At 43.5% G+C, this 20,320-nt stretch overlaps 1 protein-coding gene and 1 pseudogene across 1 annotated transcript; both read right to left on the minus strand.

The window, feature by feature from the left end:
• Positions 1-1,141: 1,141 nt before the first annotated feature.
• On the minus strand, positions 1,142-3,339 carry LOC146634800 (C-type mannose receptor 2-like; annotated as a pseudogene).
• A 13,488-nt stretch (positions 3,340-16,827) lies between these two features.
• On the minus strand, positions 16,828-19,675 carry LOC146634801 (C-type mannose receptor 2-like). The gene is made up of 4 exons (XM_085343029.1): positions 19,606-19,675; positions 19,043-19,417; positions 18,538-18,882; positions 16,828-17,174 (listed from the first exon to the last, which is right to left on the minus strand). Exons 1-4 carry the CDS (start codon positions 19,673-19,675, stop codon positions 16,828-16,830), a joined length of 1,137 nt encoding a protein of 378 aa, XP_085199155.1.
• Between the last annotated feature and the right edge of the window lie 645 nt (positions 19,676-20,320).

Consider the following 20,320-nt stretch of genomic DNA (forward strand, 5'->3'; position numbering starts at 1 on the left):
GAACTTTTAAAAGATGTCACTCCGACGTGACTTTGCGCAGTGCGAGTGACATGTAAACATAATGATGTATCAATTGCAGAACACTCATATGAGGTCCGATGTCACATACACACTCCTAACTAACAAAGCTCTATGAGACTGATTTATGACTTATGCTGCCGCTCGTTATTACCGGGCGTCAGCACGTCAAAATTTTCCAAACTACTGATGTCTGTTGTCTTTTTGGTGGTTCCATAATCTGCCTCCAACGGCCATGCACGCTTGTGAAGTTCCTAAAATCACCTCCGATCTAGATCTTTGTCTTTTCAACAGCTCAAATCACATAATGAGGCAGTGACATCATTTCAAAGAAACAAGGCCTCATTTGTCTTTGGTCTATGGGTCTCTTTGGGCCTCAACACAGGCTTCATTTGGACACGCCCCCTGTGCTCAACACAGAAGATACATTTCATCATTACATTAATGCTACATGGAAAGCATTAGCTGCAGTTAATATAATATACTATGATGTATGTAGTGTGTACCTGTAAATCCAGGTAGTTGTGGTATTGCATGTGTTTGATGCGCATTTTCTTTTACTGGCTTGGAACCAGCTGTAAAAATGCATCATGTTGACTTTGCTCTTAACTGGTCTTATCATTAAGAGGAGCTGTTTGCATTAGCTAATGTGAAAGCTGTAACAGTGACAGACTTGGTTAAATAAAGGTTTATTTGTCTTCATGAACAAACATGATCAGATTATAGAGCTCATATGGAGTCATGACACAAACATGGTTTTACCTGCTTTTAGTGACAGGCTTTGTAATTCAAGCTGAGGATACAATGGTGTGAGACAAAGATTTACAGCACATGAAGCAGAAACATTAAAACCTTCACCTTATCTGAACTAAATCAAAACAAATATCCTGCTACAGTTTAATAATGAACCAATCCAGCAACAATGAAGGAAGAAACCAAGATGCTCCTGACTCTGGTAAAGGAGAGGACATGAAACACAGACTGCTCTCTGCAAATGTCTAAGCTGCAGGTAACAATCTGTTGGTCATTTTCAAATCCAGAGACTGTAAACACTGACCAGAAACACAGAGTTCACCCCAGAACATCTACATGTCCAGCTAAGAAGTGACTTTAGGTTTAAACTTTAGTGTTTTAAACAAATAAAATTAAATGTCTCATTTTTCCTCTGACTGACCCACTCGTGCTGCCCTCCTGTGGTCATGGCTGCAGACATGTCACAGTCTTCAGTCTTTCCCCCTGAAGCCCACCTCTCAAAGCACACTACATAATCAGTGACCCAAAGCCACACAACCGTACTGCAGTCCCAGCCACACGAAAGGAGTCGAGGCGTTTTTGGCTCTTTCTTGGACCCATCTCTGTTCTTCAGAGTTCCTGATTGAAACCAGGTCATTGTGTTTCTGTCTGCAGTAATTCAAGGCTTCCTCCCAGGTTTGGTTTTGGCTGATCAAAATCAGCTTATCTGCCATAAAATCACAGAAAACATGAAAATGAGTTAAAGCTGAATGCCATTGTGCACTCTGTGGCAGCTTCGAAAGAAACAGCTTTATTTGTTGGAACAAAATATGTCAAACAAAATACTAAACAAACAAAGAAAAAACTAGGAAACTTGAAAGATCCAAGGTAAAACAGATATACAAAGCAAGATGGCAGGACACTGGGATAAAGGAAGCAAAACTGAAGTCATCACAGGCAGAAAACACAGGGATGGGACTAAAAGCGTAAACAGCCACAGAGACAGAACACAAAGAGAACAGAAAGGGACTGAAAGAATAACTGGGTAGGTTATTTGACCGACTGGAAATGGTGGGAACAAACATGAAAAACAAGAAATATAGAACTAAAAATGTAAATACTGGAATCTCAAAAGCAATTTAAAGAACTCATACAAAGCTAGAATATGCAAATCCCTGAAATCCAAAAGAACAAGTCATAAAACCATAATAAACACAAAACCCGGACAAAGACCCAGGACTATGATACGGTATGGTAGGTCCAGTTTTAGACAAAGAACAAAGAAAAAACATTTCAGTGATTCTTCAGATGAATCAGCAGCTCTACAGAGAAATCTCTGTTCCAACCATCAGCTAAACATCTTCACCTGTGACAGAAGGTCAACAAACATGCAGAAATAAGTGGCTGAAGAAACATACTGACCTAAATCTTCTCAGTGACTCCAGCAGTTCATCTGTTGGACAAATAGCTGAGATAAATCTGTGTAAACTCACCATCATAGCAGAAGAAAGGCTTTCTTTGGTCACATCCAGCAGAGCTCCATCTTCCTGATCTCTCTAACAGAGTCGTAGCACATGTCCTGTTGTTTAGTCCATCATTAAATGAGTCCCAGTATCTGAAAGAGAAGTTACTCCCATCTGACCACCTCCAGCTGTCTCTGAACAGGCCGATCCACGAGGCTGTAGAGTTCTGCAGCTTCTTAAACTCTTCACTGTATATCTGATCGAGTCCACTGGCCAGGTCGGTGTGATGCTGTCTGCAGTAGTTCTGAGCCTGAGTCCAGGTCACAGACGTCTCAATCAAATGAAAGGTTTTATTGTCTTTTATCGTTTCTGTCGAGTCAACAGAAAAACACAAAAACATCTTTATCAACTAATTTGTTTCATTCTTCAAACTGTCTCTTTCAAGAACATGTGATATAACACAGATTATAAACTAGATTATAACATTATTAAATATTGTATTATCATATTACTGTTCACACATTCTCACCGTCATAGCAGATGAACTGAAATGTGTCACTACATGGAAAATCTTCCCACTTGTCTACTGTCCTCACACAGTTCTCAGGGTATTCTTTGTCATTTGGCTCTCCATCTCCCCAACAGGTCTTATTTTCAGTGTATTCCTCCCCCGGCAGAGACCAGTGCCACCTCCTGTTGTCTCTTCCTGGCTCGCTGTACAGTCCAATCCAGGCTTCTGTTTGATTCTGTGCAGAGTCTTGAAGTCTTCTCATGTCTGTCAGGTCAAACACTTTGGCCAGGTCTGTGTACTTCTCTCTGCAGTATGCCCATGCTTCATCCCAGCTCATCTCTTCTTTAATAAAGTGGTACTCATACAGGTGACATGTGATGAAGACACACTGACCTGAAACAGAAGAAATACTGTTGAATATCTGCTGATACAAGCAGGAAACTCATGTTCCCATCAAACTGTCCAGTTTACAGGTCAATCCTTGATTTTCTCAGTAAGAGTTCATTTGTTTAATGAGTCCTGATCAAACTAAAGGATTTCAGGTGGAAACAATCAGGAGCCCTGGTAAAATGATCACTCACCCATCAGAAGAAGCAGAAACAGACTCCACTGCATCGTCGCTCTGTCACATGAAAATGACTTTTCTTTCATTTGGAGGAAACAATGAATCCAGCAGCTCTTCAGTGTTTGATGGACACGCAGCACTTTATATTAAACACAGATATCTAGTTTATTACACACTGCTGTAAGAAATATATGATTGTTCTTAATAAACGATCATCTGTTTAAAATTGTCCATGAAGACAAAAGCAACAGTTCAAATGTGGTCCACACAGCACCTCTGTACACAAACATGAAATGAGCCTGCAGGTTTGAAACTTACATCTGGTTCTTCTCTGGTGTTCATGCAGACAGCTGTGCAGTAAATAACCATCTGTACTAACACACTCTCTCTTTGTACTCAGCATTTCAATATTAAGATACAAATCTCCCCCAGCATTTGAATTATTTTTTTATTTTTATTTTTTTCTTGCCTGTCCCGTTTGGCTCTTTTGCCATCAGAATTAATGTCTAAAGGTGAAGAAAGATGCCCAACGGATTTACTTTACCAAATTGACCATCCCAGCCTTGCCGTAATGGTCCATTTGATTCACCTTTTATTGTTTATTTTATTTTCACTTGCTGAATACGGGACAGACTTGACTGGGGGAAAGAAGGGGAGAAAGAAAGAGGGAAAGAGAAACAGCTGAGAAGAGGGACGGGGGAGAAGGGCAAAAAACAAAAACCAACAGAACGGGCAGAAAAAAAAAGAGAGAAAAAAATGCATCTATCGATCACCTGGATCACCTGCTGAGAAAGAAAAAAGAAAACAAGCAGAAGCGAACAAGAGTAATAGAATAAACAACATCACAATGATATATGGGAATATGACAGTAAATACTAAATATTAAACATTATTGTGCAGCACATAAGATCAACAGAACACAGTGTGCTTTGAGGTAGGAGCCAAAAAGGGTGTAGTTTGTGGGTGTGATCACCCGTGTGTACACCTGTGAGCATGGACGCGCTTGTTTTTAAAAGGTTCCTTCATGTAATGATCTGCTAGAGGGTGTGGGGGGGCCACAGCCCCGTCCTCCAGGGCATGAAGCAGGTATGGAGGAGATCAAAACTCCAGACATCCAGAGGCCCCCAGAACACAAGAGACCAAGGAAGACCAACAGAGGGGCAGCCGCGCCACTGTCCCAGAAAGAGCTGAGGAGAGTCCCAGATGAGGGCTCACCCAGCAGCCGCGGAGCAGAAGCCAGGGGGAGTTGCAGTGACGCACCCGTGAGCTCCGCCGGCAGCCAGCTGTGCCTGAGTGACCGAGCCCCAGGCCGAGAGGCCGAGAGCACCCCACCTCCGAAGTGGTCCGAGCGAGCCCCAGGCTCCAGGCCCCGATAAGTGGCCGCCAAGGAGTGAGCCGGTGTGTACCTGGACGCCCATCCCCAGACACAAAGAACCACCAACGCACCGATGTCTGAGGGAGTCCGCCACTGGCAGGGGAAGTGGTGGGGGGGGGGGGAGATAGGCCTCCAAACCTTGGAGGGCCTGAGATGTCCCCAGAGAGGTGGCGTCTGATACCCAACCTGACATATAGACACAGACATACAGGCACACACAGATACAAACATCCATTCCCACCCTCATGCTCTCATATACACTTACTCCACACTCAACCAACGTGGAGACAAACATAAACATCGCTGTACACACGATCACACTCCCCAAGCGTACTCTACGAACCGGGTCTAGGTACCCTGCCCCTGGAGGGGGGAACTGCACCCAGACCCAGGTGGTGTAACCCTTTTCCCTGCGGTGGGGAGAGGCAGACCGCCCCGACTCCGCAGCAGCAGGGAGGCCCCACACTCCAGACCGCAGTCGGACGGCCAACTCCTCCTCCTAGCCCCCCCGCTCCAGCAGGCCGCAGAGAACGGGGGTGAGTCTTTGTACTCAGTATTTCAATATTAAGATACAAATCTCCCCCCAGCATTTGAATTTTAAGATACAGACTTTTCCCCTGACACAAAGACACAGTGTAGCTATGTGTTATGAAAGGACACGTTTTTATTTCGCTATGGAAAAAGAAACCACTGAACTTTGAAAGGTTTATTAAGATGAAAGAGGAAGTGTAAATATAATATCTAAATATAACTTCCTACTGTTTGTACAGAGTTTTTAATGTGACGGTAGTGCAGGGGAGAACTGTGATAGAAGCTATGACTCGATTTTACATCCCAGGTTTAAACATCAGTGCCTACTCGTCCATGAAAAAGGGCATGTGAATATCATATTTTGTTTGCTCCAGTAAATTCTGAAGAAATACCTAAATGATCAACCTTTTACTTCTTAATTTACATAACTAATTAATTGGACACCAAGACCCTTATGAAAAGGATATCGAGGGAACAGTTTACCCTGCCCGGGATAGGGTTACCGGGAACCCGCCCTGGAGCCAGGCCCGGGGAGGGTGCCCGAGGGCGAGCGTCTGGTGGCCGGGCCTTAGTCCATGGGGCCCGGCCGGGCACAGCCCGAAGAGGAGACATGGGCCCATCCTTCCGCAAGCCCACCACCCGCAGGACGTGCCATAGGGGTCGGGTGCATTGTGTGCCGGGTGGCGGCCAGGAGCAGAGGGCTCTGGAACCAGTCTCCTGGAGAGGGGCTGGACTCTGTCTCAGTCTGGAGTTGCCCCTGGTGAGAGGCGGCGGGCTGGGGTGGGTATTCTAATATCCCCTCAGCTTGCTGCCGGTACGTTGGGGTTTTTCCCGGTGGACGAGAGTTTGTTCCCTGCGCCTTAGGGTCGGGGAACGGGTCCTGACTGTCATCTGCGCTTATGCGCCGAGTGGCAGTTCAGAGTACCCAGCCTTCTTAGAGTCCCTGGGGGGGGGGGTGCTGGAAGGTGCTCCACCTGGAGACTCTGTTGTCCTGCTGGGAGACTTCAATGCTCACGTGGGTAACGACAGCGAGACCTGGAGGGGCGTGATTGGGAGGAACGGCCTCCCTGATCTGAACCCGAGCGGTGCTTTGTTATTGGACTTCTGTGCTAATCACAGTTTGGCCATAACGAACACCCTGTTCGAACATAAGAGTGTCCATAAGTGCACGTGGCACCAGGACGCTCTAGGCCGTAGGTCGATGATCGATTTTGTAATCGTATCACCAGACCTGCGACCATATGTTCTGGACACTCGGGTAAAGAGAGGGGCTGAGCTGTCAACTGATCACCACCTGGTGGTGAGTTGGATCAGGTGGCGGGGGAGGACGCTGGACAGACCTGGTGCACCTAAACGCGTAGTGAGGGTGTGCTGGGAACGTCTAGCAGAGGCCCCAGTCTGCGAGATCTTCAACGCACACCTCCGGCAGAGCTTCAACAGCATTCCGAGGGAGACTGGGGACATTGAGTCCGAATGGACCATGTTCAGCGTCTCCATTGCCGAAGCTGCTGCATTGAGCTGCGGCCGCAAGGTGGTTGGTGCCTGCCGTGGTGGTAATCCCCGAACCAAATGGTGGACACCAGAGGTGAAGGGAGCCACCAGGCTGAAGAAGGAGTCCTATCGGGCTTGGTTAGCCTGTGGGACTCCGGAGGCAGCCGACAGGTATCGACAGGCCAAGCGGAATGCGGCTCGGGCAGTGGCTGAAGTAAAAAATCGGGTGTGGGAGGAGTTCGGAGAGGCCATGGAAAAAGACTTTCGGACTGCCTCGAAGAGATTCTGGCAAACCGTCAGGCGTCTCAGGAGGGGAAAGCGGTGCTCTACCTGCACTGTGTATAGTGCTGGCGGAGCGCTGCTGACGTCGACTGAGAAAATTGTCAGGCGGTGGAAGGAATACTTCGAGGACCTCCTTAATCCCACTGACACGTCTTCCGAGGAGGAAGCAGAGTCTGGGGATGAGGGGAATGACCCGCCAATTTCCGGGGGCGAGGTCACTGAGGTAGTTAAATAACTCCTTGGTGGCAGAGCCCCTGGTCTTGATGAGGTCCACCCCGAGTTCCTGAAGGCTCTGGACGTTGTAGGGCTGTCCTGGTTGACACGCCTCTGCAATGTTGCGTGGAGATCAGGGGCAGTACCTGTGGACTGGCAGACCGGGGTGGTGGTCCCCATCTTTAAGAAGGGGCACCGGAGGGTGTGTTCCAACTACAGGGGGATCACACTCCTCAGCCTCCCTGGGAAAGTCTATGCCAGGGTGCTGGAAAGGAGAGTTCGTCCACTAGTCGAACCTCGGATACAGGAGGAACAATGCGGTTTTCGTCCTGGTCGCGGAACACTGGACCAGCTCTTTATCCTCTCGAGGATACTTGAGGGTGCATGGGAGTTTGCCCAACCAGTCTACATGTGTTTTGTGGACTTGGAGAAGGCATTCGACCGTGTCCCTCGGGGTGTCCTGTGGGAGGTGTTGCGGGAGTATGGGGTGTCTGGCCCATTGCTACGGGCCATTCGATCCCTATACAACCGTTGCAAGAGCTTGGTTCGCATTGCCGGCAATAAGTCGGACTCGTTCCCGGTGGGTGATGGGCTCCGCCAGGGTTGCCCTTTTTCTCCAGTTCTGTTCATAATTTTTATGGACAGGATTTCTAGGCGCAGCCAAGTGGCGGAGGGCTTTCGCTTTTGTGGCCTCAGAATCTCATCTCTGATTTTTGCGGATGATGTAGTTCTGTTGGCTTCATCGGGTGAGGGCCTCCAGCTCGCACTGGAACGGTTCGCAGCCGAATGTGAAGCAGCGGGAATGAGGATCAGCACCTCCAAATTTGAGGCCATGGTTCTCAGCCGGAAAAGGGTGGAGTGCCCACTCCGGGTCGGGGATGAGTTCCTGCCCCAAGTGGAGGAGTTCAAGTATCTCGGGGTCTTGTTCGCGAGTGATGGGAGAAGGGAGCCGGAGATCGACAGACGGATTGGGGCTGCAGCTGCAGTAATGCGGACGCTGCACCGGTCCGTCGTGGTGAAGAGGGAGCTGAGTGTAAAAGCGAAGCTCTCAATTTACCGGTCAATCTACGTCCCTACCCTCACCTATGGCCACGAGCTATGGGTAGTGACCGAAAGAACGAGATCGCGGATACAAGCGGCAGAAATGAGCTTCCTCCGAAGGGTGGCTGGCCTCTCCCTTAGAGATAGGGTGAGAAGTTCAGCCATCCGGGAGGGGCTCAGAGTAGAGCAGCTGCTGCTCCACATCGAAAGGAGCCAGCTGAGGTGGTTCGGGCATCTGACAAGGATGCCCCCTGGGCGCCTCCTGGGTGAGGTGTTCCAGGCATGTCCCACCGAGAGGAGGCCCCGGTGCAGACCCAGGGGCAGACCCAGGACACGCTGGAGAGATTATATCTCTCGGCTGGCCTGGGAACACCTTGGTGTTCCCCCGGATAAGCTGGAGGAGGTGGCTGGGGAGAGGGAGGTCTGGGCCTCTTTGCTTAGGCTGCTGCCCCCGCGACCCGGCCTCGGATAAAGCGGATGAAGATGGATGGATGGACTTAGACATGAGTGTGGGTGCAAATTGTTGTCTGTGTTAGCCCTGCAACAGACTCGTGACCTGTCCAGGGTGTACCATGCCTCTCACCCTAAGACAGCTATTAAAACCCAAACAAAAGGAAATAAACATCACAGTATAAGAAATTACCTGAATTGTCTAAATCTAATTAATCTAATTTGAGCTGATGCTGATTTTGTTCAGGAACAGGAATCCAGTGTAGAGAGGCCCAGATTGAGGTAATGTGCTCCTTCTGTTTTGTGCCAGTAAACAGACGATCAGCTGCATTTTGGACCAACTGGAGACAATAAAGAGAGGCCTGCTCCAAACCAAAGTGCAGAGAATTGCACGTAGGCCATAGAGTTTACTTTGGGTCTGAGAAGACCACCTTCTGTAAAGAGGACTGACTGTAAATGCATGACACACACTTCAGATCTTTATTCGTAAAAACTTTTGAAATCCATGGAAATTTTCCTACCACTTTATGGTCCTGGGATACTTTGTGATGGTTTATCACACAAAATCTCCCAAAACACATTTAAGGTGGCCGTGGTAACATGATAAATGTAGAAAAGGGAAAGAGGCTTAAACACATTTACTGTGAACACTTTGACTTGTTCCCTCCCTCTCCTCTCTGGAGGGGAGAGGGAGGGGAGACAGGAGGACAAAGGAGGGGGGAACAACTAAGCTGTAGTGCCTCTTCACTTCACCGTGCAATTACCTTTTGTGCAATACTTTTTGTTAATAGTCAAAGGTGCAATAGACTCCATATTTGAAATGTGCAATTCACTTGTATTTTTATTTTTATTTTATTCCTATTTATTCTATTTATCCCCTTTGTATATTTTATCTATATATGTCTTTGTATTTATATATGTGTGTATATATATAATATTCTGTAACTCTGTAACTTCTGTCAGTGTTGTGCTTTTTTGGAAACCGAATTTCACAGAGGAACCCACCCGAGGGATTAATAAAGTTTTATCTTATCTTATAATGATCTCGTTCTTATATGGTTACATTTGTTGCTGCTGTCCCTTTAAATAGTAAATAATTAAATGTTCTGGACTTCCAGTAAATCTCAGCATTGCATGTTCAGAGCCTTTTGAATTTCTTTTTTTTAAGATATTTGTGATGCAACTGTAGAATAGTGATTTTTATGCCTTCAGTTCAGTTCACAAACTGCATTGTAAAACGTTTCTGTATTAAAGGTGAGGTTTCAAACATGTGATTATTTTTATAATCATTTTTTTTGCCTGTCCCATTTGGTTCCTTAGCCATCAGAATTGTCTGAAGACCAACAAGGAGACCCAATGGATTTACTTTGCCAAATGGATCATCGTGGCATTGCCGTATTGGTCCATTTGATCGACCTTTGTTGTTATTATTTATTTTATTTTATTTTCAGTTGTTACAGATGGGACAGACATGAGTGAGGGATAGGAAAGGGAGAAAGAAAGATGAAGGAAAAGAAAAACAGAAGGGAAGAGGGACAGTGAGAGAGGGCACTTAAAAAGAGAAAGAAGAGAAAAAAAATTATCCTGGATCACTGTTGAGAGAAAAAGAAGAGAAAACAAGCAAAAAAAACAGAGCAACATACTAAACACAACACCATCACGTTAATCTCGCTAAGTGTAAACAGCAGTAAATATTGAATGCTGTTGTGTAGCAAGCAGGACCGACAGCGCGCAATGTGCTTGGAAATAGCAGCCAATAGAGGTGTAGTTTATGTCTATGAACAGTGAACACCCGTGTGCACACCTGTGTGGATCAGCGCGCTTATATTCAAAAGGTTTCCCCATGTAATGGTCTGCAAGAGGATGTAGCGAGCCATAGCCCCGTCCCCCAGGGCATGAAGCAGGCATGGAGGAGATCCAGGCTCCAGACGTCCAGAGGCCCCAGAGTGCAAGAGCCCAAGGAGGACCACCGGAGGGGCATCCGTGCCACCCTCATGGGAAGGGCTGAGGAGAGCCCCAGATGAGGGGTCACCCAGTAGCCACTGAGCAGAAGCCAGAGGGGGCTGCAGTGCCGGCAGCCAGCTGTGCCAGAGTGAACCGAGCCACCTTTAATTTGGTTTGTGAGGAATAGTTCATTTTCCTCACCAGGCAAAATCTTTTAAAGCACTAAACAAGGAAAAATACTGTGAATGCACGCTACACATCACCCTGCTGTTCCCACAAATGTGAAATAATGTGACATCTTTTAAAATGCATTAATATAAAGCAGTTTCTAACTATGACCACTGCCAGAGCCTTATGATGAATATATATTTGATTTGTCGTACACTTCAGACCACTTATCTGTCTCACCGTATGAATCAGTGAGACTGTTTAGACTCAGTGTGTTAGAGTTATATTGTTGGATTGTCATTTATGCCTAGAAATATATATTTATATATGCTTAGAAGCAGTGGCGGCTCCTGAAAAAAATCTCAGGGGGGGCAATTTTTATGATATCGACTAAAATGACCCATTTAATGAGTGCAAGTAAATAAAGGCCCTGGCCATAATTTCAGGAAATAGCCTATGGTATAGGCTACATCAAATCATTACTGGGAATATACTTCATCAAATATACTTAATCAAATATTTTTCATAAAATTACTTCAAAGGCTGATATAAATCAAAATTATCTGAATTCCATTAAACATTTAAGTCACAGAACACAGAATATATGCAGAGAATTTGATAGAATCTATGCATAGATAATTAACATTTATTCTAGGTTACATATTTATGCTTTTATGCCTACCTGATAGCCTGCACGCGGCTGATGAATGTCTGGGTGATCCCTGCGATGGTGACAGAATCGATGTTTCTCTTCTGTAGGTGGTTATACAGCATGTCTACATGTGGCATTATCTTGTGAAACAAGGCCAGGAAAAAACAGAAAGCTTCGTCTTCCAGCATTCTCACGAAACCACCGGCATCTCTCTTTGTAGGGGCATCAAATCCTTCACTGTTACGGATGGTCTGAAAACACCTCACCAGATCGTGAGCCTGTCAGCCACGACTTGCGCTGGAACCAACTCCGACAAAAAGTCCTGTTGTATGCTTTTGACTTCTCCTTCGTTGCCTGGGTTAGTTGAATTTCGGGCTTGTCAGGTCCCAACTCTTTAACTTGCAGTTTTTCTGCCATTGTCCTTCTGGCAAAAGGGTAGGTTAGAAGCGATCTAACCGAATTTGGGGGAGGCTGTGCCTCAACCGTTAACAATACCGCTGCCATCGTCTCTCTCTGACCTTATAGCTCACTTAGGCTACTGACTGAGGTAAAATTCTAGAACAGCAAATCTTCGCGCGTTTTCTGCAGGGGCGCAATTTTAAGCGCCCCCAAACCATTTAATTCAGCGACGCTGATAGGTCAAATATTTATTATTTTCCCCTGGCAACCATTTAATGATAGGCTATTTCGCTGCATATCAAGGGCGCTTTGACGAGCGCCCCAGAAGAAGAAAAACACCGTTTGTTGGTTGAACTTTAATGAGTCAGCTGGTGAAAATGTTAAAATACGCCTGGCTGTATATGGGCACACACATAGTAAAACTATCATTGATGAATTTTTTAAAAATATATATTTTTACTCCTCCACATTTGGGGGGGCGGAGCCCGAGCGCCCCCTATGGGCCAGCCGCCACTGCTTAGAAGTATATAATCATTTGTAGATTGAAAGAATGTCTCATCCTAGGAGGTCTGTAACAACTCTGTGTAGCATGAAGAGGGGGGTGTGTTCACTCCTCTCTAAAGTGTTCTGGCACAGATCACACACCTCTTGGGATCATTAGCAAGGTTGTATCTTCTCTTCTGATATACGGTATAGCAAACACACGTATATCTGTTTTAGTCTAAGTGCCTTTTGTTTAGATGAACTGCTGGACTTCCAGACCAGCAGGTTTAGGGAAGTCGTTTATGGGGTCACATTCTGACCCAACACACACACACACACACACACACACACACACACACACACACACACACACACACACACACACACACACACACACACACACACACAAACACATACTTACACACACGCAGACAAGGTACTCTTTGTTTGTATGTATACCTATGTAGGACGTCATATGTTAATGAACCTATGTATCTTCATGTAACCTCAATAAAAGAGCAGTGTTATGAGTGAGCGGACAAGAGGAACAAGCGAAGGAACGGCGTTTGTCGAGTTGGTCTTCCTCTTATACGAGAAACAAAGAACTTTGCCTAATCGTATCTTGCTTTGCTGTGTAGTAGAATTGTCTTGAACGTCCCAGCGAATAGGTTTATGCTACAAACCTATCACAGTGTCAGAGTCAGTCAAAGTGTTCCTGTATACACTCCAAAAAGTTTCCATTTAATGTAAACATAGCTCATGGAACACAAAAAAAAACTTGACATGTCCAAATATGTAATGAATGGAAGACGAACACATGAAGTCTGCGACTCGTGCAGATTTGACTGTTTCTGGTTTCAGCACCTCAATAATTTGTTTGTGATGCAAAATGAACCAATAGCATCTCTGTGCTGCTTTGAGGAAACAAACATTAGATATGATCAGCTTCTGTTCCAGCAGAGAGGACCACGCACCGAGAGCGAGCTCTCTTTAATGGTTGGTTTTTCTTATTTTAATGACTGCATCAGAGCACAAACATGTGTCACAGCAGCCGGCCAACAGGAAAAAAAAAGACCTATTTCTAATTCTAATACTTGAACTTCTGCTGTATTTAAATGCAGATGGCTGACATGTGACTGGCATTTGATATCAAAATAGCCAATGTGAAATAGGTCTGATTTAAAACACTCATTGAGTTTACAGTTACTATCATAGTCCATGTGAGCGGCTGGTAGTTTTCCTGTGTCCTGATTCAAGTCCATGTGCATACCTTGTTTTTCTTGTGCTACAGCTCTGCGGTTATGCCATGTGTGGGAGTATTTTGAGTTGATTTTGGTCAGTCGGTTGGGTTTGACAGCTTTCTGCTCTTGTTGTTTGCTTTGTCTTTTTGTTTGTTTATTGGATCTGATAACGTAAAAAACTTAAAATAGCTTAATAAAAATCTGCTTTTCATAATAAAAATATTTGACTCTTTAAATTATATCATAAAAAATATATTATTTTTTAAATAATCTTAAATTTTTATTCTACAAAATGTGCAACAATTTAATTTGTTTATTCTTTTTAGCTGATAGTCTGTGGGACCCAGGAAGACTGTATACCTGCATCTCTACCAGTTTCTGTGCATTCCAGCCTCTTCTGTTCCATGTAAGATGATTTTCTCTAAGGCAGGAGAAATTTTCTCCATGAAAACATGCAGACTTGGCCATTTTTACTTTACAACTTCACAATCAATTCTACCTCCAGGTCTAAAATACGTATAAAAAATTTGACCTAATACAATACTATTTATAAACATACCTGTCCAGCTGTCCAGTGGTTAATTCCATAAGTACATGGAGGCAGGATCACAGAGTAGAAGCGTACTCCATAATGTGTTGTACATTATTATATTTATATTATATGTATTTTTCATCTATTGTATTTACCAGCATCACGGTGGCACAAGCAAAAAAAGACCACACCATGGCACATGTTTAAATAAGGAAAGATTATTGATGACATTTATTTGTTAGAAAAATAAACATAACAATTTTTTCACCGCAGAAAATTAATGTTCAAAGCAAAACAATGGTGGCCCAATATCAGACAGAGTTGTGAACTCCACTCTGTATAGTGGACATTCATAATGAAGAAGGTCATTTTATTTTGTAGCTTCAAGCTGTTCTTCATATTTTTGGCCACCAGATGTCACCAGAGAGGACTGTGCTGAAAAGCTTTGAGTAATGAACCGTTTTTCAATACAAGCTTCAACGTTTGGCAATCACGACTATTAACACATAAGAACCCAGTAGCATTTCTACTTTGTTTATTCCTTATTTGGAAATGAATCTGCCAGACAGGCCTTTGCTTATTAACACAGAATTTCGTTCTTATTTGGATTTCCATAACACATGATCATCATACATTTGCGGGATTGGTTTAACAACAAATTATTTGACAGCTTTGTTTTACATCACACAAATGTGCATGCTAAAAAAATCCTGCTTTATATTAGAGGTATTTTCAACAACCTACTGCAGTTGCAGGAAACAGATCAGATTTCTGTAATAAACTAGTAAAGACATACATATATGACAAGAAAAGTACAAAAAGAGAACAGAAAATAACATTATGTATCATCAATACCATGTTCATATTATTGTTGTCAGTTCTTAATGCTGTTTAGCCAAAGCCATCAGACTAGTGCCAACATCTGTGTGGAAGCTTCTTTGTTTCAGCAGGTTTTGGAAACCTAGTTTCCAGTCATGAGGATAAATCAGCCACACATTAAAGGATAAGACTGCTGAGTGGGTTCGAACTTACTTTTGTTAAGAGAAAACTAGATTTCTAAAATTGGCTAAGTGGGAACATGAACTGCCCAGGTGTGCTGCCATTTTGGAAATGATGTCATGAGTTCCCAGATCATGAGTTTGTCACATGACTGCATCAGGATGTTCAGTACATGTCACTTGTTAATTTCATTAGTTAAAAGTCATAGTTAAAACTTTAAAAGGAACTTTTCTCAGTGCTTAAAGGGGCGTGGCACCTGTGACTCTGTGGGTTCTCATTGGTTAATAGTCAGACTTCAGAGTGAACTGACCAACAACACAAGACTTTGTGTGCGCCCTTCCACTGCAGCGGCAAGTCATACTGCAGGCGATGAGAGGTGATGTTCCTGACATTGTGCTGTTTTGTTGGCTAATTTGGGATCTGCCACTGTATCATTAACCAAAACTCTCTTCTCAGCAACTGCTCTGCTTACACTCCCTATTTGAATTATTTTCTGTTATTTAATATAATTTGCCTTGTTATCTTTTTCTTCACTGATGCTGTTTCTTCAGTTAAAACATATCATGTTTCAAATGGTGTGTGTGTGTGTGTGTGTGTGTGTGTGTGTGTGTGTGTGTGTGTGTGTGTGTGTGTGTGTGTGTGTGTGTGTGTGTCACGGTGCGTTTGTGTGACCTCCTGCTCACCAAAAGGATCATAAAAGCGGGAAGCTTACAACACAAGAAACAGAACCTTCACATGGGATGCGTCTGTGATAAAACACTACAGCTTTCCCCCAAAACCTCGACCGGCTGGGGAGAGGTAGTGTGTTTGATCACACAGTTTGAACCAGGACTTTCCAAATTTAGGAAACACAATGACAACATTCAACAATTTGACTCTAACAGTGTGTGTGTCTATGTGTGTGTGTGAGAGAGAGGGAGAGAGAGAGAGAGAGAGAGAGAGAAAGAGAGAGAATATGGCTGTCTCACTTATGAAGAGCCACGTGCAGATATGCAGAAGCTGACTGAGGTATAAAAATCTAGCTGTTTAGTTGTTGACTATACATATACATACATATACAGAGAAGTGTGATCAGGGAAAGTGGAGACACCTGAGGAGAATGAGACACAGGTGGACAAAATGACAGCAGACAAGACAAAGGAAGCCAAACATGAATGGATTACATACAGAGGACACGAGAGGGCTGAACACTAAGAGTGGAATTAACCATAAGACACCTGAGAACAAGGTTCAAAACTAAACACCCCAAAGAATACATTTCATAATTATAAGTATAAACATTAAACAAATTACGAGTCACAAATATGAACAAAATCCATTCCATCCCATCGAAATCCGAAAGTTTTGGTGAATTTAAACTAACAGATTTATAAGAAGATTAAAACAGGGATGGGGGGATATGTAGTTTTATAAAGTTCTTCCTGATCACTCAAAGTACTTTAACACTTTGTTTCATGCTGTAATTTGATTATTAAAAACAACAACTGTGGTCTAACAGTTTATTCATCAACAGTGAATTCAATTAACAACACTTCATAACCTTTATGTATTATTACTTTATATAAAACCATCACCAGATTTTAACCACAACATCAATATAATAAAACCTACACATTGTATAGTGAATAGATTCTTTTTCAATAACAAAATTAAGTTTTTGTTGATGTAGGAAAATAAAAAGTGCGCTAAATAAAACCTAAAGGAGATAAGAAGCTGTTGGTGCTGTTTACAGTGCTTTTAATGTTTAGAACAGAAGAAATTAAACTTATTATCATCAGGCTTACTGACCCACTTCTGCTCTCCTGCTGTCTCCATGGCTCCAGACATGTCACAGACATCAACTGTGCTGTTTGAGTCCCAGTTATTATATCCAATGACCTCATCAGTGACCCAGAACCAGAAGCCCAGAGTGCAGGTGTAGCGCAGCCCCAGCCAGACAAAAGCAGTGGAGGCGTCTTTTGCTTGTTCCTGGAGCCACGCCTGCTCCTGGTGGTTGGTGATGGAAATCAGATCATAGTGTTTCTCTCTGCAGTAATAAAGGGCTTCCTCCCAGGTTTTCTCTTCACGGATCAGGATCACGTTATCTGTCACCACAAAACCCAAAGAGCTCTGAGTCTTTGCTGTGCTTTATGAACAATGACAGACATGAACCGTCCACACTTACAGAAACAAGACAAACAGGCACAAACATTTGGACAGTGTTAAGTCTAATTGTTGAATGTTGCCATTGTGTTTCTTAAATTTGTACAGTCTTAGTTCAAGCAGTAGGATCAAAGCCATCCCTTTGATCCTGACCACCTCTCCAACCACTCTGTGCTGGGGGAGGTTTTATTGTAGATACATCCTATCTGAAAGATCTGTTTCTTTTGATGTAAGCTTCATGGGTTTACGACCCTTTGGTCAGCAGGAGGTCTGACACACACACACACACACACACACACACACACACACACACATTCTTACAGAAGTTCAGACATATACATAAAATGCCTTATCTTAGGACCATGTGGGCGTGGCTTTGTTCTGACGTGTTTTGTGTGAACAGTCTCCCAATAAAAGGTAGCAGGAGGAGGTCAGATCTGGGGGTCATTTTCGTGGTGGACACAGACGAGGCCTCCCTTGCGCAAATAATCGATCGATCGACTGTCTTGTTTTCTTCATGATGAATAAGTCTCTAGTTAGCGGGGCTTGTGGAAACACAGACCCAACAGACAGTTACACCTGTGACTGTGTAGGTGAACAGTTCTAATGAATATTTATATAGTAAAGATGAGAAAAGACAGAGAGCTTTGTTAGGAAGGAAGAGGTTTAAATATATAAAATATCAGTAGGTCTGCATTGAGTAAGACTCACTGTACACATGCAGTAAATTTGTTTTGCAGTTAATAATTAAAGGTTGTCCGCAGTTTTAATAAACAGTGTGGTTAAATTGTACATCTCAGACGGAGTCAACCGAGATACAAAAAGATAACTGACCCAAATCCTCTCAGTGCACTCCACACTGTATATAAATGCCACTTGTTTTGCACATATTCAACTCTGTATATTTTATATATTTTTTTTTTTTTTTTTTTTTTTTTTTTACTATTTAATTTGTAAAAATGTGTATACACACACACACACACACACACACACACACACACACACACACACACACACACGTAGGAAAATATTTAGTATACACATCCAGAAATGCATACACTATTATATATTGTACATATATTTATTAGTTTCAGGTTGGCCATTCTTGTATTTTGCTCGTTTGTGTTGTTGTGTTTGCACATCTCTGTTGCTTGTGGGGCTCGCACACAAGAATTTCACTCGCATGTGCTGTGCCAGTGTGCCTGCACATGTGATGTGACAATAAAAGTGATTTGATTTGATTTGATTTGAGTCCAGCAGTTCATCTATTGGACAAATAGCTGAGATAAATCTGTGTAAACTCACCATCATAGCAGAAGAAAGGCTTTCTGTGGTCACATCCAGCAGAGCTCCATCTTCCTGATCTCCCTAACAGAGTCGTAGCACATGTCCTGTTGTTTAGTCCATCATTAAATGAGTCCATGTCCCAGTATCTGAAAGAGAAGTTACTCCCATCTGACCACCTCCAGCTGTCTCTGAACAGGCCGATCCACAGTTCTTTAGACTTCTGCAGCTTCTTAAACTCGTCACTGTATATCTGATCGAGTCCACTGGCCAGGTCGGTGTGATGCTGTCTGCAGAAGTTCTGAGCCTGAGTCCAGGTCACAGACGTCTCAATCAAATGAAAGGTTTTATTGTCTTTCATCGTTTCTGTCGAGTCAACAGAAAAACACAAAAACATCTTTATCAACTAATTTCTCTCATTCTTCAAACTGTCTCTTTCAAGACCATATGATATAACACAGATTATAAACTAGATTATAACATTATTAAATATTGTTTCATCATATTACTGTTCACATATTCTCACCGTCATAGCAGATGAACTGAAATGTGTCACTACATGGAAAATCTTCCCACTTGTCTACTGTCCTCACACAGTTCTCAGGGGTGCCACCATAATCATTTGGCTGTCCATCTCCCCAACAGGTCTTATTTTCAGTGTATTCCTCCCCCGGCAGAGACCAGTGCCACGTCCTGTTGTCTCCTGGCTCGCTGTACAGTCCAATCCAGGCTTGTGTTTGACTCTGTGCAGAGTCTTGAAGTCTTCTCATGTCTGTCAGGTCAAACACTTTGGCCAGGTCTGTGTAGTTCTCTCTGCAGTATGCCCGTGCTTCATCCCAGCTCATCTCTTCTTTAATAAAGTGGTACTCATACAGCTGACATGTGATGAGGACACACTGACCTGAAACAGAAGAAATACTGTTGAATATCTGCTGATACAAGCAGGAAACTCATGTTCCCATCAAACTGTCCAGTTTACAGGTCAATCCTTGATTTTCTCACTAAGAGTTCATTTGTTTAATGAGTCCTGATCAAACTAAAGGATTTCAGGTGGAAACAATCAGGAGCCCTGGTAAAATGATCACTCACCCATCAGAAGAAGCAGAAACAGACTCCACTGCATCGTCGCTCTGTCACATGAAAATGACTTTTCTGTCATTTGGAGGAAACAATGAATCCAGCAGCTCTTCAGTGTTTGATGGACACGCAGCACTTTATATTAAACACAGATATCTAGTTTGTCACACACTGCTGTAAGAAATATATGATTGTTCTTAATAAATGATCATCTGTTTAAAATTGTCCAAGAAGAAAAAGCAACAGTTCAAATGTGGTCCACACAGCACCTCTGTACACAGACATGAAATGAGCCTGCAGGTTTGAAACTTACATCTGGTTCTTCTCTGGTGTTCATGCAGACAGCTGTGCAGTAAATAACCATCTGTACTAACACACTCTCTCTTTGTACTCAGCATTTCAATATTAAGATACAAATTTCCCCCCTCACACAAAGACACAGTGTAGATATGGCTTATGAATGGACTTGTTTATGGAAAAAAGACATAAAGCACCTCACTGTGGACTGTCCAGCAAGCAGGAACAGGAAGTTTTATTCTAATTTCTAAAAATTATTTCCTTGTTTATTTAACATTTTCTTGATGTGGGGGGTGCAGGGGAGGGCTATGACAGCAGAGGTACACCTACAAACATCGCCACCACAGTGACACACTCCACTCATGCTCACATGAATCTATATGACCTCACAGGCCAAATTTACAATATAGGATTTCAAGTCTTAAGCCAG

Source organism: Diplotaxodon limnothrissa, linkage group LG3 (assembly GCF_057381915.1).
Source record: "Diplotaxodon limnothrissa isolate DT_005_m linkage group LG3, D_limnothrissa_male_GT1.1, whole genome shotgun sequence".
Classification (NCBI taxonomy): domain Eukaryota; kingdom Metazoa; phylum Chordata; class Actinopteri; order Cichliformes; family Cichlidae; genus Diplotaxodon; species Diplotaxodon limnothrissa.

Excerpts from the sequence above, each read along its gene's own strand:
- LOC146634801 (XM_085343029.1), bottom strand. The coding sequence starts at position 19,675 with ATGACAGAAAAGTCATTTTCATGTGACAGAGCGACGATGCAGTGGAGT. Across the intron at positions 19,418-19,605 it reads GTTTCTGCTTCTTCTGATGG|GTCAGTGTGTCCTCATCACA; the intron begins GTGAGTGATCAT and ends CTTCTGTTTCAG. Across the intron at positions 18,883-19,042 it reads TCAGTTCATCTGCTATGACG|AAACGATGAAAGACAATAAA; the intron begins GTGAGAATATGT and ends TTGACTCGACAG.